This window comes from Euleptes europaea, chromosome 2 (assembly GCF_029931775.1).
Source record: "Euleptes europaea isolate rEulEur1 chromosome 2, rEulEur1.hap1, whole genome shotgun sequence".
In the NCBI taxonomy this organism is placed as follows: Eukaryota; Metazoa; Chordata; class Lepidosauria; order Squamata; family Sphaerodactylidae; genus Euleptes; species Euleptes europaea.
This window is the reverse complement of record NC_079313.1, coordinates 116657585-116677576: the sequence shown is the minus strand read 5'-3', so window position 1 is coordinate 116677576 and position 19992 is coordinate 116657585. Positions and strand designations below refer to the sequence as shown.

General features: G+C 42.6%; 1 protein-coding gene across 2 annotated transcripts in view; it reads left to right on the top strand.

Moving 5' to 3' along the window:
* SULF2 (sulfatase 2) overlaps nt 1-19992 on the top strand; it is a 130425-nt gene that overhangs the window by 1776 nt on the left and 108657 nt on the right. For both annotated transcript variants that reach the window (XM_056867449.1, XM_056867450.1), the window contains exon 2: nt 12052-12291. In XM_056867449.1, coding sequence (XP_056723427.1) covers nt 12052-12291 — 240 coding nt within the window. The remainder of the gene's footprint in view (nt 1-12051; nt 12292-19992) is intronic.

The window sequence follows — 19992 nt, the reverse complement described above, 5'->3', positions numbered from 1 at the left end:
TGTACACGTTATCCATTAGGATGACAAAGGTGATTTTTGTACCATAACCAGGCATTAACCTAGAATGAAATGGGTCTGGAGAATCAGTCTCATTCAAGCTGCCTGGATGTGCTTCACTTGAGTACCTTGCCCCCAAAAGAGATACCCCTCAAAGGACAATAGGTGCTTATGTGGCTTTTCCAGAAGGGATTCCACAATTACCTCTTCCTAGCTCCAGGATTCACACAGTTAATTTTCCTCAACTTCATGGATAAGCCATGAAGGACAAGGTTCAAGCTCTGAGGATGCTGGCCAGACTCCTCCAAGAAATTTATCCACATACTGCAATAACAGAAAGTGATTCAAGCAACTGCAAAGTGGGGAATCATGCAGTGGCTCAGATGAAGGGTCATTATCATCGACTGAAATTTACATAAACATAAGACATTAATGCTGATTTAATAAAGTGCTAACATCACCACATAGAAACCCAGAAGTGGAACCATAATTAGGGATGATTATGCAATGGTGTGGACCGTGAGAATTATTAAAAAGTATTTGTAGGTGCAAACAATTTTGACAATTGGCTGCTCTGTATGTATTTTTAGTAGTTGAACATAGACACCATTTTATTTTTGATATAATTTTTTTTGCCTATATATGCAAGAAACATAAACCAAGGGTGTTTTTATTTTTCTTCATGTGCATTAAAATAAAATTTTCATATTTGACACATTCATGCAAGGAAAACCCAAAGTGGCATTGTTTGCCTTCCACAGGGGCAGCCACTGTTACAAATAAGAAGATAACCAACAATGGCTGGGTTTCAGTGATTTTGTTCATGGTTCCCTTTTGAATCAGTCCTTCTGTCAAGTGCTATTCCGGTTTTCCTTGGGGGTCATAAAATGACTAGAACATTTATCTCACTGCAGTAGAATAGGAATTAAAACCTTAGTTTAAAATGAGTCAAGGTTAGGTAAGGATTTTTGTCATCTATTTTGGTGAGAACGTTGTGTTTTTCAGAGCTAGACAGACCTGTTTCAATAATGCATATACCAAAAAGCTGTGCACATTATCTTGGAGTCTCCTGTGACTAAAACCCAGAGGGTGGTCCTTAAAAATTTATCCTCTATCTGTTTTACGCCAGCCAGCTTGTCTCTGATGCAATTGTCGATGTCCTTTGGGCGGCACGTTCGTTTGCTCTGTTGTCTCTTTCCAATTTCAAGCCCAATGGCCCACGTGTCCACACAAATTAAGATCTGTTCAGAGAAAATGTGTTTCCTGAAACTTGTAGGGGGGAATTGTCAGGTCCCTTGAGATCTGTGAGATCACATCGAAATAAGAACTTTCTTTGAAATGGCTTTAGGGCTGACATGTCTAACTTTATCAGTCTAAAATGGACAAATGGAGTTAAAACATGAAGATGGATGCTAGCAGTTTGGGTAGTAAGCAAGAAGTGAGCTTTTGGAAGAGTTTGGTCATGCTTTGCTCCTGCAGATAGAATGAATATTTACTGGAGCTCATTGCTGAGAGACTTATGCAATTTATATCAGTGCAGTCCTAAACAGACTTACACCCTTCTGTGTGTGTCGTCAAGTCGCAGCCGACTTATGGCGACCCCTTATGGGGTTTTCACAGCAAGAGACTAACAGAGGTGGTCCATTAAATTAAGCGGATTTAGAAGGATGTAACTTTTTAGGAATACACGGTGTGCTACCTCAAGCTCTTTAAAAATCTATCCTTTCAGTTTATAGTTATATCAAAGATTTCATCATATACTGAGGAGGGTTTCGTCTCAAAGTACCAGTCTTCTAGATTCAGAAGGTTTTACAAGCAGGGGCAAAAATCTAGGAATTTATTGTTTGTTTGTTTTAATGCAGATAAGATTTTTATCTGGATTCCTATTTCCTAGGATATCTATTTACACTGATGTTAGCGAATACGGAAAGAACATGTGTAAATAATCTGAGTTGTGGACAACAAAATACCAAATTGGACCCTTACACGATGTTCTTTCTCTTTTCTTGTGTTTAGCTGATGAGAGAAAGAAGCTGAGTAGAAAATGTAAGGAGAAATCCTGTTTGAAAGGGTTTCGTTCTCCCACGAATTTCATTTATATTTGACGAGTGTTGCTCCTATATCTAGCCTTTAACTGTTGCTTCCATTCCCCAACTGTTCTGGTGACCAGGACATATGGAGCCTGATCTTGACTATAATTACCAGTGGAACCAGCTGGGCTTACTTAGGGGACTTGCTTCCAAATAAGTATGCGCAGTCATGCAACTTTAATCTGCCTTTCTTTAATGTAACCTGCTGCCTCTTGTCAATGGCAACCAAGAAAAATAGATACTTGTCTTCTTTGTGGAAGCCTGTGAAATAGTTGAAGATCACTATCCAATTCTTTTCTCTGCTTACTTATTTATTGGTGTTTGTTAGCAACTTCTCAAAAATGTTTGAAGAAGCTTACAAAAACAAACACAAAAAATGTAAAAAGTGGAAATTAATAGATAAGTTATACCGTAAGTAAAATCACATGTTTTAAGGCCCGGTTAGCCCTGGTCTTGCTGTGTTTGTTTGTTTTAAACAGGCTAATTGGGATCAATTTCTCCAACTATTGTGTTTTTGCTATTGCAAAACTGGATGCCATAGAAGTAGGGTTGCCAGTTGGGGTGGGGTGTGTGTGTGTCCTGCCCCTTTCAGAGAGGTTTAATTACCGTAGTCGAAATGGACAGTTGAAGCTTTTCATGGCATGGTTACTTAATGGAATAGTTTTACAGGGGAATCCTGAGCAGAGTTACAGCATTTTAAATCCACTTAAGTAAATGGACTTAGAAGGATGTGAATCTGTTTAAGATTGCATTATTAATTGCTGAGTAGATCCCTAGTCAGCAGCTAATTTTGCTAAAATAGAATTTTGTAAAAGGGGGTAAAAGAAGATGGGTTATATTCCAATAAACGATACCCTCCACACATTCCTTTTGCTTCTGGGCCCAGAAGTTACAAGTTTCTAATCCTTAAAGATGTTTTATATGTTCAAGAGAAATTGAAATAGGTTGTTCGTTCATACGCTTATTCAGGAGCTAAAAATGAGGCATGAAAGATTCATATTCATCTTAACACAGAGATTGCACGAGCAGCTTTTTAAAAGCAAATTAAAGGAGAACCTAGATGACAATTTATATATCAAAAATGTTCACATGGAAAGTAACTATTTATGACAGTCCTATAATTACATTTTTTCAGAAAGACTGAGCTGACTTGCCCACTTACAGTTGCAACCTCCCAAATTGTAGTTAATACAGACTCACTTCAGACTTTAATTCATACTCTTCAGTACCTTGAGCTGTCAGACCTGGCGTTAATTGCATGATCACTAGTAATAAAATGCTAGGTGGAGAAAATTCAATATTGCTTCTACAGAGGGTCAATACATGATACAACTTTGTGTAATTCAGCACATCTCCATGATGTATTTATAATGGACAACACTTTCTTTGCATAGGCATTTTTGGGGGGGGTTACATATTTGGTCTTTTTTCTACTTGCACTTCCAATATTAAAACATCCTTTATGAACATAAACCATACAGCCTGGGAAAGTATTTTGCAATATTACATTGCAATCTTTTTTATTTGATATAAATTTATTGTACTGTGTGAAATGTTTCACTGTTATCTTCACTTACACAATCTGGTGAGGCAGACCATTAATAGTCTCATGTTACATTTTGCAGAGTGGGAAAAGATTGAGAGCATTTGATTTGCCTAAGGCTATCCCAGGAGCCTCTTATTGAACTCATATTGAACTTAAGTCTGTCTCCCAGCCCTATATCCAGTATAGTCCACTACACCATACCGTTTGAGAAAGTTGACAAGCTCTCTGTATGGTGCAGAAAATAAAGAGTTCCTCTTTTCAGTGATTGGTTCTGTTGCAAACCATATCTTTTGTGTATTAGGCGAGTGCAAGTGTTATTATTTTTTGCCATCAAGTCACAGCTGACTTATGGCAACCCCATCTAATTTTCAAGGCAAGAGATGCTCAGAGGTGGTTTGCCATTGCCTGCCTCCGCATCATGCCTCTGGTATTCCTTGGAGATCTCCCATCCAAATACTTACCAAGGTCATGGCTAGGAGTGTGTGACTGGCCCAAGATTGTTAACCTTTTTTTTTGCTATCAAGTCACAGCGGACTTATAGTTGACCCTGTAGGGTTTTCAAAGCAAGAGACATTCAGGGGTGGTTTGCCAGTGCCTGCCTCCACGTCATACCACTGGGACTCCTTGGAGGTCTCCCATCCAAATACTAAGAGTGTGTTACTGGCCCAAGGTCACCCAGTGAGCTTCCATAATAGAAGTGGGGATTTGAACCTGGGTTTTCCAGATCCTAGTCCAACACTTTAACCACTACACACATTGGCATTCTCATAACATAATAATTTCAGTGGGTAACTGTGTTGGTCTGCAGTAGAACAGTTTAGGGTCCAGTAGCATCTTAGCCACCAATAAGATTTTCAGGGTATAAGCTTTCGACAGTCTGATGAAGAGACCTTTGACTGTTGAAAGTTATACCCTGAAAATCTTGGTCTCTAAGATGCTACTGGACGTTAACTAAAATAGTAACAATGTAGGGAAATTATGATTCTATGGAGGAACCAAACTGAGGTCTGAAATTGGTATTGGGTGTAGAATATATCATCCCAAGAACATCAGCAGTCTTTTAAAACAAACCTTCACTTTCTTTGTCCTTAGCACTGCAAAGGCAAATGAGAAATTCCTGTTCATATCTCAAATAGAGTGGGAGCTTAGCAGGATTTTATTTATGACATAAATATTCCACACATCTTCCAAGAACCTCAGGGGAGCATACATGATTCTTAAACACCTTGGGTAGGATCCAGACTAAATTTTCCATCAGCAGAACGGAACTTTACTGCCAACCCTATCTCATACTAGCCCACTAATTTCTCTAAGATGCAGCTCTGAGGGATAGGGAATCTTGAGGAACTTTATACAACGTTGGTTTTAGGGAGAAGGGGAAATCCGCGGAAATTGCCTCTCCCCTTCCATTAGTGGAAAATTTAGTCTGGATAATTTGTTGAGGAATCAGGGATCACCTGAAGTTGAATGGATCAACCAAGGAGCCCCCTTCTCCCCTCCTCAACCCACCACCTCCTTTCCACCTGCCCTGATTAGCCTGTGGGTAGGTAGGGGGTTTGGTAAACTACTACCACCACCTGGCTTTTTACATGAGAGGAACCGAGGTCACCCCCTCCCCCTTTGTTCCCTCAACCAATTGGATAGCATGTGAATCTAAGACATAGAAAAGCTTCCTGCCAGGTTTTAAAGGGTTGCATGCAGAGTACAAAAGCCAAAAAAGGGTAAACAAAAAACCCTGTGAGGAAATCCACACAGCTTACGCCATCTCCTACATGAAGTCACATATCCCACTGGCAACACTCTTGTTAATATTTCCAGTATGCCGGACTTCCTGGGATGAGATATTTGTAGATTGTCCAAAGTCTCTTCCTCTCTGCACAAAATTGGAGTGCCGCTAGTCAAATAAATGGCTGTTTGATAGTGGTTCACATATCAGAGAGGGATGCTGTGGATGTCTGAGCAGGCCATTCTGTCAAGGAAAGGTCATAGAAGCCCAGGAAATTCAGTGACAGGTTGGAAAGAATTATAATGAATCCATGGCCTTTAGGCCCTTGATTCATGACTGAAGGTGGGTAAGGCTAGGAGGCAATGACTAGACCAAGGTTTCCCAGCGCATTGATGGCTGGGTGGGGACTTGATCCCAGTTTTCCCAAGCCCTAGTCCAACAGTGTAAACCATTCCAACACCCTAGTTCTACAATGTTCAGTGCATCAAAGCAGGTATACTCTGTATCTTTTTGAGGTCTATTCAGAGGGGTTTACTGCCAAGAAAGTGTTCTTAGGATTGCATTGTTGATGCCCTACATTTCTGTTGTTCTTTCCCCAATCTAGCAGAAGACTGGGCTCCACCATATAGGCCAACGCATAACATCACCATACGCTTCTAATCTTCAAAATGTTTTAGTTGTTGCTCTGATTTGTAATTGGAGATTGCCTTCCATGTAAGATGCTGACATTTTTCAAAGGCACAGTACTTTGGAACATAACTGATGACAGTCTAGAAGGCTTTTCCTGCCCCAGAGACAGATGTTTTGCTTAGATTGCAGTGACTGATTAGCACAAAGCGATGCTCTACAAAGGAGAAGAATCCAGTTTCTGTTTTTCCTTTTGCATTTCCAAGTTTGTGTTGGGAGGCAGTACAGAGGGAACAAGTTTTTGTTGGATGAGTTGACATTGCTTTAAAATATTTAAAACTGGCCTAATTAAGATAGCACTGAAAGGATATCCTGGATTTTTTTTTTAACCTTCCAGTGACCTGTCACTCTGTGTTAATTCTTATACAGTGAAAGTAGATTAGATCATATGTTTCTGTATTAAAGACTGTTGATATATAGGGTCTTGTCATTACAATGGTTTTATTAAAGGAGGTTAGTGTACCCATGGGGAGACTTAACATGTAGTGTTATTTCCGCACAGATGCCTCCATCATTTAAAGGGGTGGTTAAAATTGTGTTTTAATAGCAGTGACAAAACATTGATTCAGCCGAGGTTATTTTGGAGGGAGGGAGGGCTCCCTTCTTAAGCATGAGATGGGAAAGCTAACATCTCCCATTTCCTGACTGTCTGCAGCTTTAAAAATTGTCTACAAATGGTTGCTCCATTTTTGAAAAAGGAAGAAAGTTAGCATTGGAAGAATGAAAGTGCCAACCAATGTAGTGTCTGCTGAATTTGCAAAACAGGGGGTTGCATTTATGTTGTTGTTCACTGCATGCTTTTCTTGTTGCCAGTCTTTGAAATGACATGTGAAAAACAGACAACCTTGATTCTTTTTGGGAATAGGGTTGCTGTTGCAGCATTTTCCATACCTGAAGAAAGGCTATCTAGGCTATTTCAGTTATTGGTTCACCGATTTAAGGAACCACAGTTGTCTCTGATGTCTGCACTGAGCATAAGGTAGCTCACTTTCCCCTGGGAAATTCTCACAATAGTGGCCTGTATCCAGCCACACACCCTGAAGACCGGGGGGTGGGGGCACTGAAACCTCCTAGATAAAAATGAAAGGGAAGGGCTCAGTGAGCTGCAGCTTCTCCATCGTTAAGTGTTTTAGGTCTCACTGGAGTAGATCCATCCACTCTGCTCAGCAAAGACTAAAGCCTTCTTCCCAACCTAAGGAGACTTCCTCCAACTTAAGTGGCTGTTCCTCCAGTGGAAGAACTTAAGTTGGGGGAATGTTCCTTAGGCCGAAGGAAGGCTTCAGACTTTGCTCAGTGGAGTGACTGGATCCAACCAGGATTTCTACCGGTGAAAAAGGAAAGAAAAGGTCCTGTTTGACCACACAAAAGATGGCTATGATGAGGGTCATGAGAACTGCATGGATAAAAAGTTGTGTCAGCCTCTTTTTAACCTGTACCGTGGTTGCCTCTCCTCATCTAATTCATCCTTGTAACATCCTTGTGAAATAACTCATTAACACATCATTCAATGAGTACAACAACAACATTTAAAAGAGACAGTAAATGAAATGACTGAAGTACCATGCCTAGAAGGAGGCAGATGGAGAGAAAAAATCCAGTATAATGCCCTACTAATGCAATACAGTTTAAAACATCAATGCAATAGGTAAAGAGCCACAGTTTGAACCGTATGCATGCCTCCTTGAGTTCTACAGAAGAGAGGTGTGATATAAATCAATAAATAAAGAAGGGAACTGTCCTGAGGTTAATCTTGCAAGCATTCTGGTGTATAGCTTGCACTCCTCAAAGATATAAACAATATAGCCGCTAACCAGGTCACAGGTAGTCTAATTGTGTGGTGTGTGTTTTTTAACCTAACAATAAAAAACTTGGGTAAGCAGAATAGATAGGGCCAGCGCGAGAGTAGGGTGACAAAATTCTGGCGGCCCTGGATATCCTTGGGGCTCATAGAACATAAGCAAATGGGGCGCAGTGGTTAGTCTGAGTATGATCTGGGAAACTGACGTTTGAATCCCCCACTTTGCTGTGGAAGCTTGCTGGGTGACTTTGGCCACTGTCTCTCAGCCTCACCTACCTCACAGGTTGTTGTGAGGGTAAAACAAAGTAGGGGAGAATGATGTTAAAAGCTTTCGGTTCCCCACTGGGAAGAAGAAGAGAGCATTAAATAAATGAAAATAATATTTGGATTGGGTCTGTGACGGAGGCCCCAGGGAATCTTTGTCTCTTAGTGGTCCTGAGAACAGAAGGCACTTGCCGCTCTACCTCTGCAAAATATTTTCTGTCAGCCCCAGACGATTTACAATAAAGGGATAATATTGACTCACTTTACAGAATTGTAAGGAACATTAAAGGATATGTTTGTAATATGTTCATCAATCTATACCGTTACATGCGTGCTAAGTATTTTTATTGTAGACATCACAAAATCACTCCAAAATAACTTTATGTCTATAGGGGAAGTATCTGATTTAGGCAAGTTCTATCATCAGTCCTTCTAATGCTGTTGTACTCTGGCCTTCCACCAAGAAACTCAAGTTGGCATACATGATTTATCTTCACAACAACCCGATAAAGTAGGTTAGACTTACAAAGAGAGTGACTAGCCCAAGATCACCCAGCACACTTCATGGTACAGTGAGGATTTGAAACTGGTTCTCCCAGATATTAGTTCTATGTTCTAACCACTACACCACACAGGCTCTTTTAAACAAAATATGATTTGACATAACATCTGAAAGTTGATTCAGATAGCTATATTAACTAGCTGCATCATAGCTGTGCTTTCTGTACGTTTCTGATACACAAGTAGATTGTTGCAATTATCACACCAGACAGATCTGATTGGCATGATGGGTACTGAGGGAGTTTTCACACATGAGGGTTAAAGCAACTCTTGGGTCAGTCAAGTTGGTCGTGCAATGGTAAAACCTAACATGGTCAGAATTATTAAAATTACAAATGTTTACCCCTCTCGTTTCTCTTCTGTGTAAAAAAAAATTATCAGCATAAATAGCTTGAGAAAGACCCCAAGATGGCTTAAAACCATATGAAAATGCTCACAGTCCACCATGCACTAGATCCATTTAGGCAACAATGTTTATATGCCAGCCCTGCAATACAGTGATAACAAAATATTCCCTCACAGTTGGAAAGTCTAGTACTCTCAGCCTGCGCTGTTAGACTCTTTGATTTGTCCTATTGTTACTTGACTTATCTATGGAGAGGTACAATAACTGCTTCTTACATCTTCTGGCTGTCTCATCTCTCTTAGGAACTAGGTAGAGATGCCCTTTTTATCACAGAGTGTTGCCCAGAGCAACATAGGTAACTGAGCTCTCTTTGACCTTTGCTAACTGCTGATGGAGAGATCAAAGAAAACCACATGGCCCTAAGCCTGCTGAATCTCCCTTAATGCAAACCTCTTGTCTTGAAAAGGTGTTATTATAAGTTTTACTCATATTAATTCTCACTGTATTTTAGCCTGAGGCCCCCCTCCCATTGGACAGCTATGCACAGGTAGGGGGCTTGCAGGCATACAGGTGCGTCCCTTGGTGCCCATCAAACATGAAAGGCTGTCAAAAGAAGGTTTAAAGCAGTTTGACCTTGTGGCTAGTAGAGATTTCAGAGAGATCTTTCTTTTCTTTGTTTAATTGTTAAATGTATAACACACAGCTTTCTTCTGGAACTCAAGAAGGAATACCTAGGTGTAATATTCAGAAGTCCATTTCATGTTTTATTATCGTTTCAGCTGGGTACCCAAATCTGGAGGAGTTCCAGACCAGGTTTTGCTCTGGGTAATCTGCATCTATGCTGCATCTAGGGAAGAAGTCATAATCAGGGCATGGAAAGAACAGCCATCAAATTCACACATGTGCATGTCCAATTAATATTCTCTAACCCTGAAGCTGAAAAACATTCAGTCCAGAAACTGTGACTTTCTCTCATCTGTCCATTAGGAAACAAAACCTCCCGCTAAGTTGCATCTGATGTGTATTGCCTGCTTAAGATAGAAACCATAATGGAGCATATCAAGCTATGAAAATCCTTGGAAAGGCAAATTAAAATTTGAAGTGCAGCAGCTGCTTTGGGATGAACTCCTAGGAGAATTATAAAAAGAAATAGTGACATTTGGGAACAGACCAACATTTTCAGGGTGTCCTTGTTTCCTTTTTTTGTCAGCCCTCATTAAGATAAAGTAACTTCTGTGTGTATGTAAAGGGTTGCAGACAACTTATGGCGACCCCGTAGGGGTTTCAAGGCAAGAGACTTACATAGAGACCTTGGTATTCCTTGGCAGTCTCCCATCCATTTACTAACCAGGGTCAACCCTGCTTACCTTCTGAGATCTGATGAGATCAGGCTAGCCTGGACCATCCAGGTCAGGGCAAAGTAACTTCTAATCTAGGCAAACCATATACCTTGAACCTGCTTTGGAACAGGAAAAAGACGGAAAGAAGCCATTGTGCTTTTATTTTTAGAAGGGTTTAATATAAAGCATCTTCCTTGTCATCCATAGCCATTTTGCATAATTCACTGTTGGTTTGGGGGTTGTGTAAACTCATGGGGATGGAAGGAGATTACTAGTTTCCCCCAGTGTTTGCTGTATTGATTCAGTTTCTGGGCACTGTAGAACTAGGTTTGCCAACTGGCTGGTTTTCCTCCAGCATGACTGGTTTTTCTCCTTTCTGGCTGGTTGCTTTTTTTTTTTTTTTTTTTTTTGTATGATGGGAGGAATAGAAGAGAGGTTAGTTTTAACTGTTTAATGCCATTTAAGGCAAAGGAATACACAGTGTTGAGCCTTTTTCAGCTACCTTTAAAAAAAATTCCATTGTGCCTCGAAGGCAGATTCTCTAAATACTGCAGCTCTTAGCTATTTTTTTTTTTTGCTTCCCTTTTCTTCTGGATATCTCCATAGCCAGAGGAAAAGAGAGTGAGTACTGAATAGTGCCACTATAAAAAGCATCCCATTTTGCTCCTTTTTTTGTGTGCCATCCAGTAGGTGAGAATAGAGCATTATTTTCAAAGCTTAAGTTAGATATTCTATTGATTTTGACTAAAAAGCTTTTCCAAGCTCACTGACTAGGGACCTTCAGTGATGTTCTATCTGTGGGGTTATATACATCTTATCTTGGGTCCTTTATGCATGGGTACTTTCACTCACGTTTACCCCCGGACTGACTCGATTGTTCCTTGGAGTTATGCATGAGTTTTCCCTCCATTAGGGCATCCTAAGCGGTGCCACTCTTCCCAAGTCCTGTTGACTTCAATAGACTTAGAAGAACTTAAAGTCTTCTTTGGATTGCACTGCAGGTCTTCAAAACCTGATGTTTGAATTAACCTCAGTTCTAGAGTTGATGTCATGATGAGTGCCATTCTGGCTTCTAAATTCCTTGAGCAGAGCTATGAGTGGTAATGAGGGCAGGATAAATTGTTGATTCTCGAGATGAGAAAGCTAAGCCCTAGATTTATGACATTAACAAGGCAGTTTAAAAAAATCCTCCTCTAAGTAAAAATCTTTAGATGACCCCCCACCCAATCTATGTGCAACACAGTTGGCACATAAGAGAAGCGGAAGGAGGTAGGATGACTTGGACCCCACCTTAAATTTCCATGGATGGATGGGTTTCCATCCACAGAGCTGTGATTTCCCTTTGTCCCCACTGCAGGCCAAAAGGCCCCCTGAAATGCTATTCCTGAAGGAGGCAGGATCCCCCAGGGATAGCTTGTGGAAAATCAGAGGTCTGTTGCAGGAAGGAGAACTGGTTAAAATCCACACACACACACCTTGCACAGGCAGAAATTTTAGGCAGGATCCAACCTGATATATCTACCAAATGACATCCCCCCCAACATCATTGTTCTCATTGCAACATGATGTGTTTTCTTTTGCCTAGCATTTACTGAATTAACCACGTTACAGATGGTTCCCTCAACTGAAAAATAACAAAAGCAGCTTCTTTATCTTGTTCTCATGTGATGTTCTTTTTTCTTCTCCCTTTCCTCAGGTTCAATGCAAGTGATGAATAAGACAAGGCGGATCATGGAACAGGGAGGGGCTCACTTCATCAATGCCTTCGTGACAACGCCAATGTGCTGCCCGTCCCGCTCCTCTATTCTCACAGGGAAATATGTCCACAACCACAACACCTACACCAACAATGAAAACTGCTCCTCTCCATCCTGGCAAGCCCAGCATGAAATCCGCACTTTTGCAGTGTACCTCAATAACACAGGTTACAGAACCGGTAAGCAGCATCTCTAGTGGGTTATTCACCTCCCTTGACTTGCCTGTTGCCTTGAAATCCTGGAATGCCATGCATAACTCCTCACTAGTTCTTGCCTGGCAAATGGACCTGAATTTCTTTCATGCAAATGGACGTGTGTGTGTAAAGTGCTGTCAAGCCTTAGCCACGTCATGGCAACCCCAGTCAGGGGCTTTCAAGGCAAGTAAGAAGCAGAGGTGGTTGACCATTGTCTTCCTTGGTTGTCTCCCTTTGACCCCACTTAGCTTCCGAGATCTGATGAGATCGGGGTATGCCATGCCACCATCTCTCCCGCAAATGGTCTTTGCTCCATTTAATTCAATAGATATCACATCAGTTGTTGGGACAGGAGAGGAGAACAGAAAAGGTTCTCTTAACAGTGAGGAGTGGGGAATTGGATGTTGAGTGCCATAAAGGGTTCCAAGTGGAAGCCGAATTTGTGACATGGGCCACAATTCCACCAGGAATCTCTCCTGCACAAGTTGTGTTGAAATGAATGGTCATCTGTCAGCAATACTGATTCTGTGACCTTAGGCAGATCATGAGAGGGCATCTTGGCCATCTTCTGGGCATGGAGTAGGGGTCACTGGGGGTGTGGGTGGGGGAGGTACTTGTGAATTTCCTGCCTTAGGCAGGGGGTTGGACTAGATGATCCTGGTGGTCCCTTCCAACACTGTGATTCTATGATTATGTGAACGGGCTGTGTGCAAGGCCACAATAATGCTCTTATGCAACTCCTGTTCACCATTTCAACATAGCTTAAGCTCCCAATGGAAAGTGCTGCAAATTGTGTGTGAGTGCCTGACTGTACCATTTGGATTTGCGTCTCACGAATGAAAATGCTTTGGACCAGCGTTAAATGCTTAGGCTGCAGTCCTAAACATACTTACTAGGGACTAAATCAGGGGAACTTACTTGCAAGTACACATGCTTAGGATTGCACTAGTGGTGGTGTGGCTGTTTATGTATTGGGCTAGTATCTGGGCGACTTGGGCTCAGATCCTCCCTCTGCCATGGTGCATTTTGGGTAGCCTTGAGCTAGTCCCCCTCTCACTTAGCCTAACTTACCTGACAAGATTGTGGTGAGGATAACATGGGAAAGAAGGACCATGTATGTCGCCCTGAACTTGTTGGAAGAAGTGCATGATAAAAGTGTGCTAGATATATAGATGCTTTAGAACAGAAACTCTACTAGATTCTCTATGTCATAGATGCCCAGGAGGAACCATGCCCATTGTTAATTCCCTACAGTCATCCATTTTGATATGGAGGAAGCTAGTAGTTAGCTTGTAAATATGCCTTTCATCAATCCAATATTGAACATTTTTAGTATGGAAAAAAAAGGTAAAGGTAGTCCCCTGTGCAAGCACCGGGACATTACTGACCCATTGGGTGATGTCACATCATGCTTAATAGGCAGACTATGTTTACAGGCTGGTTTACCATTGCCTTTCCCGGTCGTCTACACTTTACTCCCAGCAATCTGGGTACTCATTTTACTGACCTTGGAAGGATGGAAGGCTGAGTAAACCTTGAGCCGACTACCTGAAACCAACTTCCGTTGGGATCAAACTCAGGTCGTGAGCAGAGCTTGGACTGCAGTACTGCAGTTTACCACTAAATATGGGAAATGGATGTATTAATCAGTGTATCTCAGCTATAGTTAATATCTGCCAGCTGTGAATTGGGATATCGGTCTCTGAGATGGTACATTGTAACTAAGCCTGTTTACTAGACATTCAGATACAGCAGGCCCTAAGTTAATAATGACAAGTTGAGTGGATGTATTTATACTGGTGCTTATGGTTAACTACTATTTGTTTGGGTGACAGGCAACGATTTATTTCATGCTTCATGGAATAATGGCGTTTTCTCACTAGACTGGAGTCTCAAGATGTTCTTGTGATTTAAAAGTGAATGCAACAGCTGTATTTTCTAACTTCTCATGGTGTTTGTACATGGCAAGTTTCTACAATCTGGAAACCGTCAGACAAATTAAGCAATTTCCCTGTTTTTGTTCCACTCTGATAAAGACCTGAATTAGTCTGGAGACAAATAAATTGAAGGAAGTGGGGACACCCAATTGCTTTGTTACCATTTGCTTTTGTTTTATTGCAAAGGGGCATTGATTCCTTTGAACCTATGAAACATACCATAGATAACAAACACCCTTTTTTTAAGTTAGCACCTCTGTACATAATGGACTGGTACATTGCTGCTGTTGCCAATTATGGTTGCTGGACTATTCTGTGAAAAACTGTACTATCTACTTAAGGAGATGTTTGAAATACGGCTCTGAACTAGCTGCATTGAGCTGTATTAACATGCTTAAATTTGAAATAATTTCTTTCTTAGGCACTGCTATCCCTCTTTTCTCCCCACCGTGGAGACTTGAAGTGACTTACAAAAAAATATATAAAAATGATATCATTCAGACGAACATGCAAAGAAAAAATAAATATAGAAATGATATCATTCAGATGAACATGCAAAGAAAAAATACATACATCTGGTCCAACTCACAGGTTCACAGGCAATAGCCAAGAGACCTTTGGCTTTTGCCCTTTAGCACACACTAAAGACTCATGCTTTGACCCACTCCCAGGATAAATATCTGCAGCAGAGGAGGAACAGAAAGTCAGCCTAGATCTCATGCAGCTGGCACAAAAATACAGACTTAAACCAGATATTCAACTGATCCTGTTTGGGGTTTTTTAATGATTGGCATTGTGTTTTAAAATATTGTCAAAGGCTTTCACGGTCAGAGTTCATTGGTTCTTGTAGGTTATCCGGGCTGTGTAACCGTGGTCTTGGAATTTTCTTTCCTGACGTTTCGCCAGCAACTGTGGCAGGCATCTTCAGAGTAGAAACACTGAAGGACAGTGTCTCTCAGTGTCAAGGGTGTAGGAAGAGTAATATATAGTCAGAAAGGGGTTGGGTTTGAGCTGAGTATTGTCCTGCAAAAGTATTGTCCTGTAAGTATCAGTACTTACAGGACAATACTTTTGCAGGACAATACTCAGCTCAAACCCAACCCCTTTCTGACTATATATTACTCTTCCTACACCCTTGACACTGAGAGACACTGTCCTTCAGTGTTTCTACTCTGAAGATGCCTGCCACAGTTGCTGGCGAAACGTCAGGAAAGAAAATTCCAAGACCACGGTTACACAGCCCGGATAACCTACAAGAACCAACGGCATTGTGTTTTATTTATATGTATTATTATTATTTAAAATTTAATTATTATCAGCATCAGCATCATCTCAAGCACATTCCAAGATAATATAAAGACAAAGACTTAATTGAAAACACAATATTCATCATAATCCAACAAGGTAATGTATAAACCATATTTAACATGTACACAAGACATTACACAGGCAGTCACCCAATCTATAAGGCCCTCAAACAACCGCCAGTATTATCAGCTGAACTAGAACACTAATTTATTTCTACCTTATGTGTAAAGATTCACAATAGATTAGGACCCAGTAATATACAAAAACCCCTACATGCAATCTGGGCTACATTTTACTACACATGCCGTTTCCACTTTCTTCCTTAATAGCAGTGAAGTAAAAACAATAACCCTGCTGAAGTCTGCAGTCTCTTCTGGTGGCTTTGCTCATGGTCCCAGTAGAATGCTGAGTGCATTTAGGATATCTTTTGGGAATTTGTGTGTAGACCAAATCAGTGTTAGCAATTGGGAAGCATTCTGTCATCTGCTCAGAGAACATATGCAGCCACCAAAAATCAATGGATGACATTACTGCACAGCACTTAGCTACGGTAAAGGCACTCCTTGAATGCCTTTTTTGCATACCTTTAGAGCAGGACAATTACTTATTTTAATTCACCAGTAAGGAAGAGTTTGACATAAGGTTGCCAACCTTCATGTGGGGGCCTGGAGATCTCCCAGAATTACAGCTGATCTCCAGACTAAAGAGATGAGTTCCCCAGGAGAAAATGGCTGCTTTGGAGAGTGGTATCTATGACATCATATCCCTGTTGAGGTCCCTCCTAAAACCCCACCCTCTCCAGGCTCCACACCTAAAGAATTCGCCAACCCAGAGTTGGCAACCCTATAATTTGACCATTTGCAAAGAGGTGTGAATCAGATGCATCAAGAGAATCAATTCCCTCCCCTTCCCCATAAGTGTTAAAGAACTGATCAGAAGCTTTAGGATAAGAAAAAGGTTTAAACTAGCTGAGGAACTTTTGAAGCCAAGGACAGCAACAATAACTGATATATCAAGATTTATTTTTAGCACATGGATGTGGAGAGGAACATGTGCACATGGGGAAATGGAATGTGGTTTTTTTGTTTTGTTTCTGCTGCTTTTAATTTTCAATCCAGCCACTTCTTCTTTCTTTTTCTTTTGGTCTTTTCCTCACAATGATGTCTTTTTGCATCCTTCCCCTTTCCATCATTTTGGGATCCAGGCCTTGGAGGCGCTAGGGACCTACGTAATAAATGTACTGGTGGATGTTTTTGGAAACCTTTACCTTTTTCTCCTGTAAGTGGCTGCTCTAGAACATAATGTTTTCTGAGGGGAATTTTTCACGGAGATTTGCTGCTGTTTCGACGCTGATTTGCGTCGGAGTCAAATTTTGGTTATTCACTGCAGATCCGGCTTTTCCCTGATAGAGGTATAAAAGCCGCATTGTGTCAGCAGCAAACCAAACCACTTCTGAGCCGTACTTTCCAGTAGAAACGCGTTTTGTTGCTCGGATGCCCTTGAAAAAATGTTTGCTTCGGTTCCGCTGTCCTCCCCTTGACGTCTCCTTTCTCCTCCCCCAAGAATGGTGATTGGCTGGGGGAGTTTTGTGCTCGGGCAAGAATACCGCCCCTTTTTCTGCCTGTCTGCCTGCCTGCCTAGAGTCCTGGCACTTCTCTCCGTCCCGGAGGCTGGCTGGCGGGCCTTCCCCGCTGGCGGGCGGGACTTACCCGCCCCTCGCCCGGGGTGGGCCTTGTAGCTGGGCCCACACCTCCAAGCCCAGGGGGACATCGGACGGACGGCTCCAGGGGGAGACCGGCGGGGCCACGCCATGTGCTCCTCGTGCGCTGGGCACCACCACGGTGGTGGCAGCTTGGTCTAGGGCAGCTGGACCCGTGGGGGGGATGTTCAAGGGAAGGGGCTGTTGGCTCCTCTACCCCAGCGGGGAGGGGGGATTTTTGAGAAATCAGATGGGAAAAATGTGCATCCTGAGAGCGGAAAACCCAAGGCAAAACTCCCTCCCATCACTCTTCTGAAGAGTGGCGACCAGCCTGCTCTTATCTCCCTCCTCTCTCTCGATGCACTGTGGCCGGATCATGGCCTGCGCGCAATCCAGGGGGCTTCTTTCCTCTCCCTTCCCGCCATGCACACTGGCTGGATCGGGGCTGGTGCGCAAGCTAGGAGCCCTCCTGTCTCTCACGATGCAATGTGGCCGGATCATGGCCAGCTCGCAATCCAGGGGCCTTCTTTCCTCTCCCCCCCCCCCGCCATGCACACTGGCTGGATCGGGGCTGGTGCACAAGCTAGGAGCCCTCCTGTCTCTCACGATGCAATGTGGCCGGATCATGGCCAGCTCGCAATCCAGGGGCCTTCTTTCCTCTCCCCCCCCCCCCCCCGCCATGCACACTGGCTGGATTGGGGCTGGTGTGCAAGCTAGGAGCCCTCCTGTCTCTCTCGATGCAATGTGGCTGGATCATGGCCAGCGCGCAATCCAGGGGCCTTCTTTCCTCTCCCCCCTCCCCGCCATGCACACTGGCTGGATCGGGGCTGGTGTGCAAGCTAGGAGCCCTCCTGTCTCTCACGATGCAATGTGGCCGGATCATGGCCGGCGCGCAAGCCAGGGGCCTTCTTTCCTCTCCCCCCCACCCCGCCATTCCCACTTTCAGCTAAACACTTCTCTGGGCACATGGATTCCCTGCCCCCCCCCATCCTGTCTATCATTAAAGGGCAATGGGTTCCACACCTATAAAAAATAGAGGGAAGCTTTGAGGAAAGCGCTGCCTTGCCCCCCCCCCCCCCAATTTGGAATCTGACTGTTCCAAAAGCAGAACAGAGCGAGGGTGGAAGAAAAATGGAGACCAGAGGGACTGGTGCTTGTTTTTTGCGCTGGGGCTGGTGAACCGCACGAGGTAATCTGGGCGGAGTTGGGGCGGAGCTGGGGGCAGGCATAAACAATGAGCCTGTTGGAAGGGGAGGCCTCCTGCAAAAGGGACAGACCAAACCATTGTCAAATACAGCGTGCTTTGTTCCCATGAAAAACCAAAACTACATCGAGATTGACAGGGATAAATCGCTGCCATGAAAAAAACATTTAAATCGTGTGTTTTTTTAGTCCGTGGCAAAACAGAAGCAAAATCTACCCTGAAAAATGCCCCTGAGTTTCTCCTCAGTTACTCTTCTCTCTCTTGCCTGCCTGTCTCATCTCGTCCACTTAATAGTGCTTTATTGTTTGATTTGACCTAAGTGGATGAGCCCTCTACAGCAAACTATGAAAAACATCTAAGCCATCCATTAACCTCTTGTCCTTTCTCCTCACACACTGCTTTACTTGTACCTTTATTTAGTTTGGTGGTGGTGGTAATGGTGGTAAGTGCCCTCAAGTCGCAGCTGATTTGCCTTGAAAACCCTACGAGGTTGTCATAAGAGACATTCAGAGGTGGCTTGCCATTGCCTGCCTCTGCACAGTGACCCCGGTTTGTCTTGCTGGTCTCCCATCCAAATTCTGACCAGAGCCAACCCTGCTTAGCTTCCAAGATCTGATGAGATCAGGCTAGCCTCGGCCACCCAGGTCAAGGCATTTAGTTTGTTAGTACATTTTATCCTGACCTCCGTCCAAGTATATATTGTTCTCCCTTCTCAATTTTATCCTCACAACAACTCTCTGTTTGGTAGGTAAGGCTTTGAGCAGAGTGACTGGCTCAGGGTCATCCAACAAGCTTCACAGGGATTTGAACTTGGGTTTCCCAGTTCCTAATCCATTTTTAGCCACTTCACCAAATTGGCATCTTATAAGGTCTGATGTCCCACTGCTGAAATCTACGAACAAAATCCCACCTGATGTTTTTAAATTTTCTAAATAAATAATCATTGTTAGCATCTCTAGATATTTATCTATTTAAAACATTTTTAGGCTATCTTTCTACCCAACTTAGGATCCTCTAGGCAGTGAATAATAAAAACAATGAAACATGTTAAAATACCTATATATACATAGAAGTGTGTGTGTACACACACACGCACACACACGCACACACACACACACACATATATATACACACACACACACACACACACACAAAACAATTTAAAGCAATTAAAACAATTGTAGACACGTGAACAGGAAGGACAGTCACTGAGAATCAGTGAGGGAATGCTAAATAAAACAGAAATGTCTTCACCCACTGGTGAAAAACAATGGTCATTTATGCATGGGAGTTTTACTTGGAGTTCGAAGCTTACTCGTCCCACACTTTTCTGTTGTAAATCCAAAAATTGCTATGCACCAGCAGAGTCACCAAGCTCAAATCAGAAAGCATTTGAGTCCCTGCCCCATGAAACACCAATTTGTAATTGGCTGTAGTGCTTACTCTGAGAAAACCATCCAATTCCCCTCTCCCCTGCGGAAACCCAAGTGCCATTTTAAAAACCAACAGAGCTCTTTAAAAGGGACCGGGTGGGGGGG